Source organism: Alosa alosa, chromosome 21, assembly GCF_017589495.1.
Source record: "Alosa alosa isolate M-15738 ecotype Scorff River chromosome 21, AALO_Geno_1.1, whole genome shotgun sequence".
In the NCBI taxonomy this organism is placed as follows: Eukaryota; Metazoa; Chordata; class Actinopteri; order Clupeiformes; family Clupeidae; genus Alosa; species Alosa alosa.
Window position 1 is genome coordinate 25,455,285 of NC_063209.1, and position 20,031 is coordinate 25,475,315.

The 20,031-nt window shown below is 47.9% G+C and overlaps 1 protein-coding gene across 4 annotated transcripts in view; it reads right to left on the minus strand.

Moving 5' to 3' along the window:
* Positions 1 to 20,031, minus strand: part of pcdh19 (protocadherin 19) — a 63,798-nt gene that overhangs the window by 11,496 nt on the left and 32,271 nt on the right. For all 4 annotated transcript variants that reach the window (XM_048231162.1, XM_048231160.1, XM_048231161.1 and 1 more), the window contains exons 3-4: positions 15,348 to 15,406; positions 12,481 to 12,653 (exon numbers count right to left, since the gene is read on the minus strand). In XM_048231162.1, the coding sequence (XP_048087119.1) occupies positions 12,481 to 12,653; positions 15,348 to 15,406 (232 nt within the window). The remainder of the gene's footprint in view (positions 1 to 12,480; positions 12,654 to 15,347; positions 15,407 to 20,031) is intronic.

The following is a 20,031-nucleotide window of genomic DNA, read 5'->3' on the forward strand; positions in this document are numbered from 1 at the left end:
TTCCCTGTGCAGTCTTTAGTTGAAAACAAATATTTGTAAACAGCAAAAAACTGCAGGGTTGTATTTCTGATAGCTAATTAGAGAGAATAGACGCTGTATTGCTGCAGCGTCCCTACTACAGACAGTAGCTGTGCTTGTGCTCTTTGTGTTTTACGTTGCATCTTTGTCATAATAACAGCCTGGTACTCTACACATATACCTGTCACATCCATTAGATACCTCTACAACACTCGTATTGTGATAACTTAACACTGTGTGTGTGTGTGTGTGTGTTTCCCCACTGTGTTTTTCCAAGACGCTTGTGGCATTCTGCCGCAATGAAACCAATGCCTGTCTGCCCAAAGACTGACAAAAAAAAACCCCACCTGGACACACTGCAACTTGAGCTCCACAAATCAATGTGTCTTCCTTCAACAGCTGGGGCCCCAAAGACTGAGGAGGAATACTAACGCTAACGTCTCCAGACTTCCTGTCCCAGTGTGCGGCGCGGCGCGCTACGCTACACTAACGCTCGCACCCATAGCGCCTTACATAATTAATGTGATGCGCCTTCTCATTCAGGGATGTTCACTCTGTGTCAGGCTCAGCCTTGGCTATGTGTTGTGTATTCTGTTTTATCTTGGCTGCAGGACCCAGTGTATTCCTCTACACACACACACACACATATACACTCGCACACACACACACACACACACACACACACACACACACACACACACACACACATGCCTGCACCACATCACCACGAACCACTGTCATCCTCTTCAAGACCTGGGACTCATCGCGGCACACACACACAGGCGTACCAGCGCACACACGCGGTGGATCTTTATCCTGCGCTACACACACACACACACACACACACACACGTAAGTGCGCACACACACACACACCCCACTGGTCTTGGCGCACACACACCTACCTTACACACACCGCGTAGTAGCAGCCAAAAGCATCACACACACACACACACACACACACACACACACGTGGCTTTTTCTTGTCTCCCTTCCCTACAACTTGAGCTGCACATGGACGGTTCGGGATGGGCGGATGGAATCGTGGACAAGTCATGGACATGTCTCTGTATTAATGATGATATTATTAATGTGTGACAATGGCTAATGTCTCAATAATAGCTAATGGCTAATGGTATATTGTTGTATTATTGAAATGGAGAGGTTGAAACGCAGTGGTGTTGTGGTCTGTCAGATGTCAGGCCCTGCGCTTCTCTATCTCTGACCAGCGTAGCGCACCGAGTCGAGCCAAACCCCGGAGGAGAGAGAGAGAGAAGGGAGAAAAGAAGAAAAGAAGAAAAGAGAAAAGAAAAGAGAAAGATGAGCTCCAGACTCCAGTGAGGAATTGCGGTGACATGGCGGACAAGGAAGCCCTGCTAAAAGAGCCAAAGAACGCCGGTGCCTCTCGGTGTCAAACCCAGAAACAGGAATTGAAAAAAACAAAAGTCGGCTAGGTGGAAGATGCGGAACAGCGTAGGTTCTCTCTGTGTGTGTGTGTGTGTGTGTGTGTGTGTGTGTGTTTGGTTTGGTGAGTATGTGTGAGTGGGTGGATTAGGAGGGGGGGGGGGTGAGAGTTTCTCCTCAACAGACAACAAAGTACATTCTGTTTGGCATCTCCCGACACCAGGCCTCTCTCTTCCTGCTTTTCCATTTTTCACACTTGAGAGGCCGCACAACGCAAACCTCAACGCCTCGCCGATGCAAGCAGCCGCCGACACAGAGCAGCCCTGACAGGCGGCTCGGTTCGACCCGTCGGAAGATAAACACCGTGCCACTGCTATGATCTGGGTAATGTAACAGCAGTGAGACTGGCGCGAGCGGGCGAGTGGGGCGTGAGTAGAAGTGCGGAGCACAAGGGCCGGTAATTGGCTCCTCTCTCTCTCTCTCTCTCTCTCTCTCTCTCTCTCTCTCTCCGTGTCTGGTGCCCACGGTGGGTGGCATGCTGATCTGTGACATTAAATGCCCTTCACCGTGGCAGGGCGAGCATGGTGGAGCCGAGCAGAAGTGACGGGTCTCCGGCGCTCAGCGTTCGGCCTGACCTTGCGCTCTCCCGCCCTCCCGTCCCCCTTGTCACATATCTGGCACATGTGTGGAACAGACTCACTCCTGGGGGGAGTTATTTGAGGAGGAGTTATTTGAGGCCGTGTAGTTCTTCAACAACTCAGCATCTGAATAAATCTTTGTGTCAGGCAGAAGAACCTCGCTGCGTCCACTGTACTTCAAGGACCATTTGTGTGTGTGTGTGTGTGTAGTATGTGTGTGAGTGTGTGTATGTGTGTGTGTGTGTTTGAGTGGTCTGAGGGGGTGAAGGGTGTGGGGGATGGGGGGCGGGTTCTGTATCAGCCATCTTCAAAGAGCCTGCACAAACAATGTCTGAGAAGGACATGCCAACGTGTCCTTAAGGAAGCCGACGTCACGTCAGCTAATCATCTCGTGTGGCAGGATATTAAATTAGACGTCTGTTCGGAGCGAGGCACACTGGCCCGCGTCCGTCTTCGGCTGGAGACTTATTAGGTTTCTCTTTGTTTTAGGCCCCATTGTCGTGCTAATACGAGTGCTCCTCTCAGGAGGTTTTCATTATTGCCATGATTGCCGAGCCTGATAACGGCACTAATGAAAAAAGAAAGACAAGCCCCCCCCTCCCTCCCTCCCTCCCTCCCACCCCTCCCTCTCCACATACACTTCTTTGACCCCGGAGGGTGGGGGGGGACGGGGCACTTGTGGAGGCAGGGTGGTGGGAGAGGAGTGGGTGGGGGATGGGGCTTTTTTTCTTGGCTGTGTAGATCTGAAAGGCCAAGCCAGCCTTGCTCCAGCACCCCCGCCCACCTCGGTCCCCCAGGCCTGCCCCCAGCCCCTAAACCCCGCTGGCTTCAGGTGACCCTTGATTTAATGGAAATGAATTAGGTGCCACGAGGAGAACATCATTAAAAAGCCCATTTTCAATCACTTCCCTCTCTACCGTTAAACTTAACAGCCATCCTTCCCCATTATGTTTTATCCTCCTTTTTTCAAAAGGGGGATCGGGGGCAAGGGCCTAAAATCATGAAGGTTAATTGGCTGCACGGAGAACAAATTGATCGAATTCCGCTCTCGTTCACGGCGAAACCTTGAAAAGGCAAAAAACAATGACATGGAAATAGGGAGGATAAATATTCTATTGGCATTACAAAGAGCCTGAAAGTCGAGCCCCTGAGTTTTGTGGGGGTGGGGGTGGGGGTGGGGGGGGGGGGGGTGAGGTAGGGGACTTGGTTTGCTCCAGAGGGAATAAAGGTTGCATAAACATAGGCAGAATATGCCTGCTTTGACAGACGAAGGAATTTGCACATAAAGGTTTTCTTTTATACGTGTGTGTGTGTGTTTGGGAAGGGGGGGAGGTCGTCTGCAGTCCGCCTTTATCAGTTGCAGTCACACAGGCCTTCTGGCAAGGTAGGAGGGGCCGCCCACGACATCAGTGAGCCCGACTCATCTCCTAGATCTTCTGCCGACTACTAGTCTTTTCATCAATAGGTGATAATCATTTTTAATTTTGAGGGGAGGGGAGATAGTCTCGCTGGAAATGGTGAATTTAACACTGCCTTCCAGGAGCTCATGGGAGCAAGGAAGCTGAGGACACTTTCTGAGGGAGAGAGAGGGGGAAGAGGGAGGGAGGGGAGGCGTCTGAGAGGTGGGGAGGGAGGTGGGTGGGCCAGAGCAGGAGCGAGGTGGAGGGCTGTGTATACTAGAATAAAGGAAATGGGACTTGGGACGCAGGCAGCTGGGCAGCTTCCCCGCTTTCTAAACCGTTCTGAAAGTGGCGTGCGATCTTAACATCTGCCTTCATTCATGTTTTATGGGCCAAGCCTGTCTGCTGTACTTGTCTAAGTGTGTGTGTGTGTGATGTGTGTGTGTGTGTGTGTGTGTATAAGTGTAAGTGTGTGTGTGTCTGTGTGTGTCTGTGAGTGTATGAGATAAAGAGAAAAGAAGGGGATCAGAATGTTTCTATATGTAGTTTCCCCACGCTGTGCAGAAATATCTGCATTCCAAATGATTTCAAGATGACAGAGAACATAGCACTGATAGTGTATGCAGGATCTCTCTCATTGAATATACATAAAGAATGGGAATGTATTGAGTGGCTTAGGCATGATGCTTATTAACTAGGGAGACACTTTTGTCTCACAGCTAAGATATCGCAGCAGGAGGAAGACATTTATTATAGCTACAACAGATTCCACAAAATGGAGATGATTGGGGCAGGGGTGTGGGTCTCTGTGTAAATACCAGCACACAGGTGATGAGGGAGCGCGAGAGAGAGACAGAGAAAGAGAGAGAAAGAAGAAATGTGAGAAAAATGGGAAAACGATAAATAGATAGATAGATAGATAGATAGATAGATAGATAGATAGATATACTTTATTGATCCCTAGAGACAGCAGGAGGAAAGGGAAGTAGGGAGTCTATTTTCTGTGGGGAGGACTGCTATGAAGCTTTAGCCACAATGCGTGTAAGGGAATGTATGAGAAAAAAGGGGGCTTGGAGATGCACACACACACACACATACACACACACACACACACACACTCACACACTCACACTCACGTACGCGGCGCGCCTGGGCAATGGCAGTCTCTCTCTCTCTCTCTCTCTCTCTGTGTCTTTCTCTCTCTCTCTCTCTCTCTCTCTGTCTCTCTCTCTCCCTCTCCAGCTGCAGTGATAAATGTCTCTTTGTATTCTGGACAGAAAACTGCAGGCTGCAATGTACTCATCAGAAGACAGCTGATGTTCTCCCTTAGCCACTACAGAGGCTGTGCTTAATCTTCAGCACTGGACGAGAATGGGAGACGGAGAAAAAAAAAGAGACAATTGACCGCCTGCCTCTCACGTCCGTCAATCCTGCAGCCGTCACATCGGCCGCATTGTCCTTTCGTACTCACACAGGGTAAGTCCGTTTCCTTTACGTCCTGCCTTCTCTCATTCTATAGGAACGGACTTTACATGCACACGGCTGGTGTGGCCCCTCTCATCATAGCACCAACACCACCCACACACTTCTTCTCCAGCTGCCACATCATCCTGGCACGGGGAGGGTGGTGTAGGGTTGGCAATTACCAGAAGATGATGGGTGGTGAATGCGGTGTGTGCTCTGCTTTAAACTGCTTTGAAGCGTGTGCTACATGGGGTCCTATGATAGTTGGGGTTGGCGGTGCAGTGGAGGAGGGGGTGGTAGTGTATAGTAGCTCTGCTTTGCGCTGCTTTGAGAGAGCGTGTGCTACAAGGGGTCCTGTGATGGTTGGGGTTGGCCCGGTGATGGATGGGGTGGTAGTGTGTAGTAGCTGCTTTTTTGAGCTCTCGCGTGCTACACAGAGACCTGTGATCAACAACTCCAGTCCCACACCTACAACCCCCCTCTGGCTGCTCAGGGCGGCGATGCAAGAGTGAGAGAGCAGCCAAAGAACCTCCCAGGAGATGGAGGCTGCTGCGCTAGCACTTCATATAGCTTCTTTGACTAACCCCGGAGAGCACAGTGCCCTCCATCCCAGCCCATCCCAGCCCAGCCCATCCCTCCCCCCTGGGTTGGCAGCCTGTGTAGCCCTGTCTGATCCCATCCTCATCACGCTGACAGGGAGGCTCTGCTTCGCCTCTGTTTGTGAACTACATCAGCCAGATGCCAGACAATTGATGTTTTTTCCGCGCGCTTTCTTTTTATTTCTATTCACTATCACATGCAGCACACACACACACACACACGCACACACACACCACACACACACCACACACACACACACACCACACATACACACACACACACACACACACAACCCCAATTCACAGCTTTGCCTTCCACCAAGTTCCTTTCAGTATCTTTATTTAGATGCTATTTCAGCAAGAGTTGAGATTCCTCACTGTTGTTTTTTTTTTGTTTTGTTTGTGTGTGTCTTTGCTTGCTTGTTTATTTCCTTGAGCCCCTCGTTACCTGGGCCACACCAGCGCTTCTGGGGGCTCGGGATGAGCTGACCACTGCTTATGTCATGATTAGCCTTGTGGGATGGACAAGGGCAGTGGCCCCCCCTCTAAGTCGGAGATGCCAGAGATAGCCAGAGCTCGGCTCGGGGCTGTTACCTGTGGGCAGGCGGCCGGTGAGTGATGCCGGGGCTGGACAGAGGCCAGGCCTCCGAAGGGGCCGGCGGAGCCTGGAGCAGATGTGTCCGGGGTTTTAATTTGGTGCCCGGGGAGAGTGGAGTGGGAAGGGTTAGGGTGGGGTGGTTGAAGGGGGTGGATATTAGGCTGGGGGTAAGCTGGGAGTTGTTTTGTGGCAGATGGAGGTGGGAGACTACAGTAGGTGTCCTTTGACAGTCTACATAGCTAGTTTCACAGTCTGACTGCAAAACACAAATCAGATTTATCGTATATGTCGGTATTGTGTGTGTTATTGTTATTGTGTGTGTGTTGTGTATGTGTGTGTGTGATATTGTGTGTGTGTGTGTATGTATGTGTAATATTGCATGTGTGTGTATTATTATTGTTGATGACTGCATTGTGTTGTTATTATTGTATGTGTGTGTGTGATAGCATGTATGTGTGTGTGTATATTATTATTGTGTGTCTTCCTTCCTCTCTCTTTAACCCTCTCTTTCTCCTCACACTTTCCTCTCTCCCCATCTCTCATTAACCTTTCCATACGCACAGGCACTCCCGCCCTCTTGCTCACCGCCTGTTCCAATAACGCACAAATAGGGCTTAGATGCTGGCGCCGCGGAGCCTATCAAGCACCACCACCCCCCCCCCCCCCCCTCCGCCTCCTCCGAATATTACCTTCATCTAATCTTCCTTTCACTGGCTCAGGACGCAGCCTGATCCTCGAGCCCTTCCAGCTCATCCCCTGAAGGAATCGTCGGCAAGTCACACACATGTTCTGACAAACAACTGAGATTCAGTTGTGTGTGTGTGTGTGTGTGTGTGTGTGTGTGTGTGTGTGTGTGTATGTGTGTGTGTGTGTGTATGTGTGTGTATGTGTGTGTGTGTGTGTGTGTGTGTGTGTGTATGTGTATGTGTGTGTGTGTGTATGTGTGTGTGAAGTAGTAGTAATGATGATATTATTGTGTATGTATTATGTGTATTGTGTGTGTTTTTTTTCCCTCTTTCTTTTCTTTCTTTTTTTTCACCCCCTCCAGCGGGAAAGATGATTAACACACCTTTTCCTTCCTTCTAGCCATATGAATAAAAGCAATGGCAAGCACAAGCGCAGCGGCTGATGCAACGTAGGCAGTGTGCCACCCATTTTTAATTCTAACTGTCTGGGAAAATGAGCTGTCAGTGGAAGGCTCACGACGAGATCCATCAGCCTCATTCGCGACCCCGGAAAATAATGAACTGTTCCTATTTTTCCCTCTGATACGTTCAATACGCTATCCATAACAAGTGCATCGAAGATAAGCAGCTCTCTCCAGCTGATTAAATGCACTGAGAAGGGGGCTTGAAGGAGATGATGGCGCTTCTGAGGGGGGGGGGGGGGGGGTGGGGTTGCATGGGGGGCAGGCATCACTGCTGCGCTGTGGTGAGTCATGTGACCCAGGCAAAGACGCTCTGTGCTTGTTGTGTTGTGCTCAGGGCAAGACCCTGTTTTTTTCCCGCAGGAAAAAAACAAAACAGCACAAAACAAAGGCAGAGACACACAGAGAGAAGATTTTCAGTGAGTGCTCATGTGAGTTCTATGGAGAGCATATAATAGGACAATGAAATATACCAAAGCAGCACAGAACCAATAGATAATAGTACTATTCTTAGGACTGGAATTCTAAGGGACCATATCATGCCAGTAAAGATTAATGAAATGAATTGAACTTGATTAGGTCCAAGCATGCCCTTCCGTTAGTGATCCCTTAAAGCTTCTGAGCGAGACATGGGCCTCTCTCACACAGGAATGTCATGCGCATGCAAGCAGCACACATGATTTAATCAAATGTTAATATTTGTTTCCAATGCAGCTCAGCTCCCAGGATGCATCCGTAGGCGATGCCGCACACCACCGAGGAGAGAAACACTAACACACACACACACACACACACACAAGCTTGCGCACCCAGACACTCCTAGCTCAGCTCGCAGGTTGTCAGCGTGGTGCCGTTTTCTCACACGCCGTCTCGATTCTGACACCTGTCACCGTTTTTCATTAGTAGATCAGAGGAAGGCAAACTCCAAATGCTCCCCAGACTGAATTTAGGGCAAGGCGCCGGCAAACTGACGCGCCGCTCGCTGCCACCTCTTCTTTCATTCAGTGGAAAAGGATGGCAGAGGATGTGAGTCACTTCATTGCCAGTTTTCGAAGTTTGCAGGTGTGGGTTCTCGCTCTGTCTCCTGTATATATATATATATATCTTTCTCTATCTCGTTCCTTTCTTAATCTTGAACTCTTTTACACTTTGAGGGGAGGGGGGGGTGTGGTGGGTAGGGACCAAGATACTCCCAGACATGTAAGAATGTAAGAGACAGTCGGGAGGATGAACGGAGAAATTAGAGAGAGAGGAGGAAAAAAAAACTCCACTTGAAATCAATTAGGGGCAGCAGGGCCCTGGTGGCTGATCCGACGACGCCCGAACAGCGTGAGCGTCCCGAGGCGGCGGCGGAGGAACACGCCCACGGGGACCGATGGATTGATGAGGAAAAGACTCGAGGGGTGAGGGTGTGTGTGTGTGTGTGTGTGTGTGGGGGGGGGGGGTGCACATGACGGAATCACGCCCGTACCCAGGCAGCTGCAAACTGAGTGGCAACGCCTAAGATGGAAGCAGCAGCAGAAAGAGGAGGAGGAGAGAGAGAGAGAGAGAGAGAGAGAGAGAGAGAGATCTTTATGGTGACAGTGAGCTGCTTGGCTACGGGGGAAGAGGGAAGCGCCTGCTGTGTCTCGCCAAATAGCCCTGACAATAAGGATCTGGGGCTAAGACAAAGGGGCAACCTCGCTCCATTTGCACGAGAAATGCCTCAGCACCTTTGATTGCCCCGGCTGCTGAAGGCTGCAGTAAAAAGAGACTGGGGGGGCCTTTTAAGCCGAGGAGAAACAGCCACGCTCCATATGTCAAAATACAGCAGCCTCAAACCCTGACTGTTCCAGTTCACACAAGACATGGGGGTTTTCTGCACTCTCTTTGCCTCGGATCCGCTTCTTCTGCAAACACACAGCACTGCACAGACGAGTGAATAAACAAACGGACCAAATAAAAAGAAACGCCTCAACGCACACTGCTCAATGCACAGGTGTGGGGCCATGTGGGGCTATTCGCATACAGTACATGCATTGTGTTTGCGTGCTCCTCTGAGATTTCTTGAGCTATTGAGATTTTTTTTGAGTAAAAAGGCGAAGGGGAAGGAAATGGACAATGATAATAGATTCGACAGCGGAAAAGCACGTTCCATTGTGGGCAACATGGAGTCTCTCAAGTGGCCATTTTCCTCCACACGAGCCAGATTCCCACACTCCATCTCGGGATAGGAGGGAAGTGTGTGTGTGTGTGTGTGTGTGTGTGTGTGTGTGTGTGTGTGTGTGTGTGTGAGGGGAGGTGCGTGGTGGGGGGTGCACGTCTTACGACAGCAGTAAATCTGCGCTCCCCTGTGTGAACGGCACCTTGACGTGGCGCTGTGAGAATAGTAAATATTTGCACTGCAGAGGGGGCCTGGGGGACCTGTACATTACTTCCCTCTCCTTGTCCTGTTCCTTCCTTCCTTCCTTCCTTCCTTATCTCCCTCCCTCCCTCCCTCCTTCCTCGCCTGCCTGGCTGCCTGCCTGCTCTTTGTTTCCAGCTCGCACATTTCAGCAAAATAACAACAACAAGTTAAGTACAAGGGGTCTGCATCAGGATCTGTGTCCTTCGGCAGCTGCAGTGTGAGCTGATTTCCTAGCAACACCACAAGCCAAACAGCAGATCTGAAGCTCTCAACGACAGTCAACTCACTGGCCCCAGATAATATGCGATTGTGTACTAAAAACAGATCTCTTTTCCTCAATGTTTTTTTTTTAATGTCTTGTTCCTGGTGCATATAAGAAACATGTATTCACCTTTTATTTACATCTCACAAATCACAGTACTGCACACACTTGATGATTGGCCCTCCCATAATACCTCACCATCAATATTTCCAGCTCACAGCTCTAAGGGGTCTTGTCTTAGGCTGAGACAGACTCGTACCACTTCAGGATTGGTGAGCCCATCGTGTCGTCTCAATGTGTAATTAGACCATTGAGAGCGAGCGCGATGGTTGCACAGTTCCATTTGCCGTGTCATTACATTTCTGCACGTGAACAGGCCTCTGGTCAATTCATATTATAATTATTAACATGCCTCATTATGGAGGAGCCTGTAACGTGGACACTAGGGCTCCTCGGAGGACAATGTGGCGACGGAGTCAAATGGAGCCATTTCCCTTTCTCTGCTCTCTGCGCTCCACATTTCTCTCTCTTTTTCCCATTAGGAGATACGGGCCTGATGCTGTGCTGCAGCGGGGACTTGAAAAACAGCGCAATAAAATGAATCAGAGGCCCACCAAATTTTATTACCATCTGAGGCTTGTCACCGCCTAATGGCATTTGGTCAAAAACAGTGTCCGACTGTGTGTGGAGCCATTGTTCAACCCGCTTATCATCCCCACTGCTTATTTTTTTTCTCTCTCTGTGTGTGTTGTCTGAGTGGGCTGCTCTCATTGGATAACTGAAAAACAGCTCCTTATATAGCGAGCTAATGACGGGAAGCTGTGCAGGGAAGGCTGCAGTCATTTTCCACGATCATTTTTGTCGTCCACCCCCCCCCCCCCACCACCATCTCTCTCCCCCTCTCTCATTGTGTCCAGCGATTGGCCAGGACTGAATAGTCCTGTCAGTCCGTATTTCACAGACACTGGTATTTCTTCTCTGCTCGAGAGATTATACAGTCGGAGCAAAAGTCACAAAGTCGCTAATCATCGTTCATTAGTGTCCCCCACAGTTAAGGCAGCTGTGGCAGCACTTTCCAACCGCTAAAAGATCCTCATAACAGTGCACGGTCCCTGAGAGGAGCACTTGCTTCTCCACTCAAGAAGCCAGCCATTTTGGATAATATACTCCAAATCAAAAAGATGTGCCGTTTCTGGAGGGAAGGAGGCTCCAGTGCCTGGTTTAGCGCAGAAGATGGCTCCTGGGTCACCTGGGATCTCCACTGTCAGGTATCCATCTATCCTATGATTCCTCAGAAGGAAAATGGTGACTAGTTAATTAGCCAAGTCAGGTTGCCACAGAGGGACATGCGGGAGCCTCCAACGAGAGGCTAATTGGTTCTCCTGCCAATTCTGTATGGTTTGGGACATGCCCGGAGTCCTTGTCTGATGAATAATTTCAAAGCTGTTAGCACATTTCTCACAAGAGTGTGATTTCTTTTGCCTGGTGCCTCTCTCATTAGACTTTTTCTACTCCCTCTCGGCAGGGTCTCAACGCACAGTAAAATAAGTCAGATAAGCTAAAAGCTACAGAAATCATGAACCCAAGCTCACCATGATTGATTAAACCCGTGCAGCACAAACCAAGCCTGCTTCCACTTCCCAAAAAAAGATTGCTATTTCGTTCCCTAAATGTGTCTGTCCTTTTTCCCCTAAGTTGAGATTTTTAATTAAAACAGTACATAAATGGCTATTTAATTCAACGGCTGTTGAGTTAATCATGAGGATTAACTATATTTTATGTCCAATTTCTTCTTATTTAGATGTAGCTATTTCTGCTGCAGAAGCCATTGTTTCAGATGCCATAGGAGGGAATAGGTTCAATCCAGCCATTCTAAAGCCCTTGGCTCTTCTTGACTCAGTATATTCAGCATGACATCATTTGGGCAGCCTCAATGCAACCAGCCCCAAACAAAAACAAACCAAATAGATATTGAGAGACCACACACACACACAAACACACACACACACACACACACACACACACACACACACACACACACAAACAAACACACCTCTCTCTACTGGCTCCTGCCAGCGAATCCGATGTCTTTTTTAAAACGGGCTTCCGAAAAAAGAAACATCAACATTAATTCCCCAACTAAGTGATCGGCTGTGAATAATGCATGAGGGAGTCATCGCAGTATGCAAATCGGCCCACCTTCCACCTTTGTTTGCCTAATTGCCGCTGTTGTGGCGACTCTGGCGAGGGCTGCGTGCCACAGTTACCGGGGCAGACAGACATGGCGGACACCGGCCGGCTGCCAGTCGATAATGTTAGTGAGCCCCGAATCAAAGGGGAACTGGAGTAAGCCAGATCTCTCCGCATTAGCCAGGGCACATCAAAGACACAGAGCTGTGAGTCCGGCTAAAGCGGAACCCGGTGTTGAATCAGCGAACTGGCCACAGTATCGGACAGATCACAGGGCTGGTTTTTCCGAGGCTCATGCAGACACGGAAAAAGAGGAGGAGGAAGAGGATGAGGAGGAGGATGAAGAGGAGGATGGGGAAGGGGGGGTTTGCTTACCTTGGTCTTGTAGCTGGCCGCCGTTTGGCTGCACGGTCATGTTTAGGACGTCGTTGACGGCCGTGTCGTGGTAGTGGCCTCGCTGGACGTCATGCTCGCTGTCGGTCTGGTCACTCTCCTCGTGACCACTGTCCTTGAGGCTGTTGCCCTCCATGTCTTTGAACGTCGATGTGCTGTGGGCGGAAAAGAGACAGGGTTGGAGGTGGAAGTGATTTCCTGTCACATCAAATTCTATCAGGTGCTCACCCTCTCTCTTTCTCTCTTTCTTTCTTTCCCCTTCCATCCCTCTTTCATTCCTTCTCTCTCTCTTCCTTGTTGCGTTACTACCCTCCCTGAGCTCTGCAGTGTGTGATTTCTAGAGAAATTGTAGCAAAGTCCTTGGAAATTTTTTTTTTTTACTAGAAATTAGAAGAAAGAAAAAAAAGTCTCCTCTGCTGATGTCATTTGTTTACTTTGCTATTGATCAACCCGGGGTCAGGTGTCGGGATCCATTTCACAATGTGCGCTCCTGCAAGGCTGCAGGTAAAGAGTGGAGGAACCTCTATTTTAGATATATTACAGACTCAGAAAACTGCAGCTCTTTTTAAAAAAGAAAAAAAAGATGAATGACAGCAGCGCGGCCATTGATTTGCAGGAAACTGTATGATGAAACCTGTAGCTTAGAGACAGAAGCGAGCTCTCTCCTCTCCAGGCCTAGACATTAGTCGACCCCCACAAAGAACTACCAGACTGAGGCTAAACTGTGTCACATCATGTTTTATCCCTCACGTTCTATTTCTTCACTTGTCTCTCTGCTGTAGGTGACGGTGGCGAGTGATCTCTCTGCTGTCGGTGACGTTAGCGAGTGACAAACCGAAAGGACACCGTGTTTCGCGTTGACTTTGGCATCACCTCTTTTTTTTTTAGGGGAGGCTTCCCTGCAAGCACTACCACATGGAGGATGAGGCAGAAGTGCGTCTCTCCTTTGCCACTCTGCAGGTGGAGACGGGGCACCTCCAGCCACCCCTCCACCCACCATCCAGACTGCAGTAGAGAGGCAGGGGGGGCATGCAGGGAGGCTGGGCCCAGACTGCAGTAGAGAGGCAGGGGGGGCATGCAGGGAGGCTGGGCCCAGACTGCAGTAGAGAGGCAGGGGGGGCATGCAGGCAGTCTGGGCCCTGGCGGCCACAGTGGCTCTCTGATGTTATCAGCATAATTGCACCTGTCCCGGACCACAGGCACTGGAGCTCCTGAGGGGATTTTTTTTTCCTGCTCAGGCCCAGCCGCCACAAGAATGCCCTTTGTTTAGTATAAATACAGGGACGCTTTTCAGAGGGGAAATTGGCATAATGGCCCCCCTTAGAGAAAAAAATGCATGCTCAAAGAAGAGGGAGAACAGGGATTGTTCTGTCCTAAGCTCCAGGTAAGACGCAAATTACTGGTCTTGGGGCAGAGCTCAGACTCAAAGCACCCTTGGCTTTTCTCAAGGGGTGGGGTGTGTGTGTGTTGGGGGGTTGGGAAGAGAGGGGTTATTGAAGCTGTCTTCACCCCATCCTAACCGAAACCCTGCGTCAGGTTAAGCCAGGAATGCGACTCAATCCTCCAAAGTCTCAAAGAGACTCTCCCCTGGTAAGCCTTTCGCTTCCACTTAAAAACTTAACTGATAAACTCACAAAGATGTCTTCACATATTTGGGGGTCTTAACTGATAAACTCACAAAGATATCTTCACATATTTGGGGGTCTTAACTGATATACTCACAAAGATGTCTTCACATATTTGGGGGTCTTAACTGATAAACTCACAAAGATGTCTTCACATATTTGGGGGTCTTAACTGATAAACTCACAAAGATGTCTTCACATATTTGGGGTCTTAACTGATATACTCACAAAGATGTCTTCACATATTTGGGGGTCTTAACTGATATACTCACAAAGATGTCTCACAAAGATATCTTCACATATTTGGGGGTCTTAACTGATAAACTCACAAAGATGTCTTCACATATTTGGGGGTCTTAACTGATAAACTCACAAAGATGTCTTCACATATTTGGGGGTCTTAACTGATAAACTCACAAAGATGTCTTCACATATTTGGGGGTCTTAACTGATAAACTCACAAAAGATGTCTTCACATATTTGGGGGTCTTAACTGATAAACTCACAAAGATGTCTTCACATATTTGGGGTCTTAACTGATAAACTCACAAAGATGTTTCACATATTTGGGGTCTTAACTGATAAACTCACAAAAGATGTCTTCACATATTTGGGGGTCTTTAACTGATATACTGATATACTTAACGATATACACAAAGATGTCTCACAAAGATATCTTCACATATTTGGGGGTCTTAACTGATATACTCACAAAGATGTCTTCTACATATTTGGGGGTCTTTAACTGATATACTCACAAAGATGTCTTCACATATTTGGGGGTCTTAACTGATATACTCACAAAGATGTCTTCACATATTTGGGGGTCTTAACTGATATACTCACAAAGATGTCTTCACATATTTGGGGGTCTTAACTGATATACTCACAAAGATGTCTTTACATATTTGGAAACATTCCTCACATTTTTGTCAGATTCCCACTCTACTTTCTTTTGACATGTGTGCGCTGTTGCATGCCAATTTAGGCTGCATGTCTTTGGTATTAACTAACAGTCTAAGTAGTACCATGATCGAGATGACATGGAATTATTAATCGTTTTCCAAATGAAGGGGGCCAAATGTTTTAAAACATTGAATTAATTATTTCACTCCTGTGGATACTAACTGCAGAGGAAGGTGGCAAGAAACACTGACATGCAGGTTTTACATGACTACTACCTGAACATTTAATTGTGATTATGCACAGAAATGCTAGACATACCTTTTAATCAGATGTGCTCTGCTGTTTACATAACTGGTGTCGATGGAATAATTCTCCGTCTGTAGAAAAGATAGAGTAGAAGAGAGTAAAGGAAAGAGGGGTAGGGGGAGGGAGGGGGGATGAAGGGAGAGAGAGAGAGGAGGAGAAAAAACAGAGATGCATTTAATTACATAGGGACCAAAATAATGTTACCAGTAATTGCCTTTCAATTGAAATGATATTTTACACAAAGGCCCCGGTGAGCTGCCTCAGCTTTCAAAGGCAGAATCTATTCTCTTTCAAAGCAGACCTAGCCAACTCTGTGCAGAGTGGCATAGTGAACCGCCACACTGCACCTTCATCCCATCCTCCTCATCCTCCCCCTGCCCCCCTCCCACTGCCCCCCCCCCCATATTTACTCGGGCCAGTCTTCAAAATGGAGCCATTAGGGAAGACCACGCATCAGGCGATAAAAAAGGAGTAAGAGAGAGAGAGAGAGAGAGTGAGGAGAGGAGAGGAAAGCGTGAGATAGGAACAAGGAAAAAAAAAACCTTTGCTGTTTTTTTAATTAAGTATTTTTTGCACCATTTTAAAGAGGATATTAATATATAAATATAAAAAAAAAATACATTTAAGAGGGAAGAAACTAACAGCATGCCAGGGGATTTTTAACTTTTGCAAGTGCAGATAAAAAGGCTGGTAGAATATGCATATGATGGTTATCTGACCCACATGGAAGATGGGAGTTCAAAGGCATCTCTCACCCGTCAACATTTTTCCTGCCTTCATGGGATTTTTTGTTTGTTCCTGGTGAGCAATAGGGTAGAGAGGGCCCACAGTGGTCAAAAAAACTAATTACTGTAATCAAATATTAGCACGGCGGCTATTTGCAGCGCATATGCCTGCTATGCATCTAAACACATTCAGCCAATTAGCCACGGAAGAACATGGAAGCAGGGGTGGATGTTCAGTAAACAAAGACACACCCCCATTCCACCAGTCACACAGAATAAGAGATAAACAGTGGATGCTAGTCTCACTCTGAATTCTGATAAGCTGTAGGCGCTCTCCTCCTGAGAAAAAAAAGCACCATGTCCTCAGAAGAGTTCCACTTTACCCAATTTCCAGACATGATGAAACACACAAGAGAATGGCCTCTTGGGGTGAGGTCTACCCATCATAATAACATAATGATATGACTCAAACAGAAGAGGCGCTGAAACTAAAGGTCAAGGTATGATGTCATTTATCTATATGGATGTCACAAGACACGGCTGTCCCTCAGTTTGCAAACACGGATGGGCATTTTATTTGACACACACCCCTACACACATACACACACACCCCTACACACACACACATACACACACACCCCTACACACACACACACACACACAAACAAACAAACACACACACACAAACAAACAAAACTGCTCCCCCTTTCATCCCCTGTTAATGGGGAGCAGGTTTGTATTCTCCACAGTGCAACCTCTGCGAGCGTACACACACAATTAAAAACATGAGGCGAGCGCAGGTGGGGTGAATTAATCAGAGATTTCATCCCTCAGATCTGAGAGAGAGAGAGAGAGATAGAGAGAGAGAGAGACAGACAGACAGACAGAGAGAGAATGCATCACACTATCGAGTTGACACACTGTTCTTTTGTTTTCATCCGCAAAACAAGTAATTACCATTGACCTGTTATGGTCTTTAGAAAATGTGACAGACTGTTAATGAAGGCAACGAAAATGAGTGGAGCGCAGCCTTTGGTTTTGGTGTTCCATTACTTCAGGCGTCAACACAAGCCATGCTGAATTAACACTTCCTGGACATATTTTATTGTTCCATCTCCTTATTATTATTTGAGGACTGCAACAAATAGTCAAGCTCAAAACTAGTTCACTTCTGGGAGTCGGAACATCTAGCGTGACCTACAAGTGAAACACCATGTATGGTGTTACCTTCCCTGTTTTGCAATTAAGCCCCAACAGCAAGATAATATTTTAATTACCAACGATGGCGACGCAGACCGCTGATTGAGATTTGTGTGTTTCGCACGACGCAATCTAGGCCCCATGAAGGGTCCAGTGAACACCACACCTTTTTGTAGCAGTCCTAATTAAACCTTAACTCATTGTTATCAGGGAGATAATTTGTAAAAAGCCATTTTAATTAACATTGTATTAGCGAACCTTAATTTAGAGCATGGACTGTTTGTTCTACCCATGACTCACAAGGTAACTTGTCTCTCCCTTTGTTACTGTCCGGCTTGAGTCCATTAATATCAAAGTAATTGGCATAGGCAATTATTGCAGCAGCCTGCACATGGGGGTACAGCACGTGATATATAAATATATATTTCACGTTTTTTTCCCTTCCTCCTCTCTGCTCATCTTTCATTTCTTTTTTCTGTGGGTTGAACATGCCACCTGTGCTCCACTTTGGTCCCTGAGTGGACTCATTACGGAGGCTCTCGGCCTCGGCTACAGGGGCACCCAGTGATGGAGACTAATGAACTCGGCGTGGGGAGAAAAAACAAGGGGTGGGGGGACTTCGTTAAAAAGACAGTATACAAATATGGTCCCCTACAAACACAACCCCTTGCTACCCCCCGAACCACACACGAGCCACCGCTGCTGCCCCTAATTGCCCTAGAAGACTGGTTGTACATTTACATGGTCTCTCATGAGGGGGTGTGTGTGTGTGTGTTGTATATTATATTTGAGATATTTAATACCACCTACCTTCCATCTGTGCTGTGTGAGGACTGAAGCACTAAGCCTGTGCTGTGAATGCCACTGTTTCTTGTCTTACTCCTTACAGTCCTCCCAGGCACAGAGGTATGTATGAGTGTGTGTGAGAGTAGGTGCCTCTCGGGCTGCAATTTCTCTCTCTTTCCCTTTTGGCGACGTTTTGATAGATGACATAGTTGTCCTTCACTAGGGACCAACCTTGTCAAAGCTTCTTACATAGTTTAATTCGCCTAGCAACCCGAGCTCGTGCTGAAAAAAATGACTTCCTCTGCTGCTGCTGCTAATGTCAACTCAGACCCGGGAAAAAATATTGTGATTTTGAGTAAAAAAAACGGATAAAATCGGAAAATTTTCTGAAGAGGCACCACAGACAGGTTAGCATCAAAAAGCCATGTCGCCTAGCACTGAGAACTGTGACATTAACTCCACTATAACACTATAAAGCCATGTCGCCATATCTAGCACTGAGAACTGTGACATTAACTCCACTATAAGACTATAAAGCCATGTCGCCATATCTAGCTCTGAGAACTGTGGCATTAACTCCACTATAAGACTATAAAGCCATGTCGCCATATCTAGCTCTGAGAACTGTGGCATTAACTCCTAACACTATAAAGGGCATAACCTTGTTTGGCCTGCAGGAAGTGGCTTGAGCCGAACATCCCAGTGCATTAGTGGCTGCTTCCTGTAAAGAAATGTATTGTATGGCTACCCTCTTGGGCCACCATCAGATGGGGAGGGCATGTCGATAATTCTTCCTCTCAGATTGGGTTTCAAGGCGGGTTGTTCTAGCTACTGCAAGGCCACCACAAATGGCCCCTTAATCAGCTCCTACAATGTGTTGTTGTGATCCGAACAGCCCCGCTGTGGCAGCCGGCGTCACTCAATCCACCCCCTAATTATTGCTCCGTTTCAGATGGCCGGCACCAGAGAGGCCCTGGAGGGAGTACATCATAAAGCAACGACTGACGGCCCACTGCCACGGCCGCCGCTACCGACCAGCGTGGAGAGAGGAGAGGGGAGGGGAGGAGAACTTCACCAAGGCCAGCCAGCTTCCTGACTACAGGACTACCCCCACTTGACTACAGAACTCATGAACACAACACACACACACACACACACACATACACACATACACACACATACTCATGCTCAATGTAACAGCTCACCTCCACTTCATACAAACACATATAAGCACACGTACACACACATCTAATACAGCCCATCTGATACAACCCCACTCCCAGTGCACACACACACACACACATCCACATCCACTTATGCATGTCCGCTATAAGCTTCTTCTCAACATCCAGCACTGGCACTTCACCCCCATCCCAAACTCTTCGCCTGCGATGAGGGCACTGGCATCCACAGGGCTCGGGATCTTGCGGTATGGATCAAGGCTTGCTGGGTGCGGTGATGGAGGAGTGCGATGCGGTGCGGGTAAGGGTGGAGCGGGGCTGGAAAAGCAATCTCCTTGCTTAGTCGCTGCCGTGAGATTTGATTTGCCTTCCTCCCAGCGTGACAATTGGTTCCATAGTCCAGACGCCAGAGTGTTTTCATTGTGCCCGTGCTCCTCCGCCAGGGTGGAGGGGAGGGTAAGGAACGAGGGATAGAGACAGAACAAGAGATGGCAGGAGGAGGGTGAACGAACGAGAGAGAGAGAGAGAGAGAGAGAGAGCGCAGAGGAAGTTCGCAAGGTACCAGGAAGGAGAGCGATGAGAAGAAAAAAAGCCGCCACTTGTCACACTTCTCCAGCAATTTATGCATCATCTCTGGTGAGACTGATACATCAACCAATACAATTACACTTTCATTTTCAGATGGAGGGATGCATAAAATTAAAGACTAATTGAAGCAGCATGCTCCAACAGCAAATTATTAATTATCAGTCTATGCCCTTGTTTTCTCCGCAATAGATAAAATGCCTGTTAATTCTCCTTTTA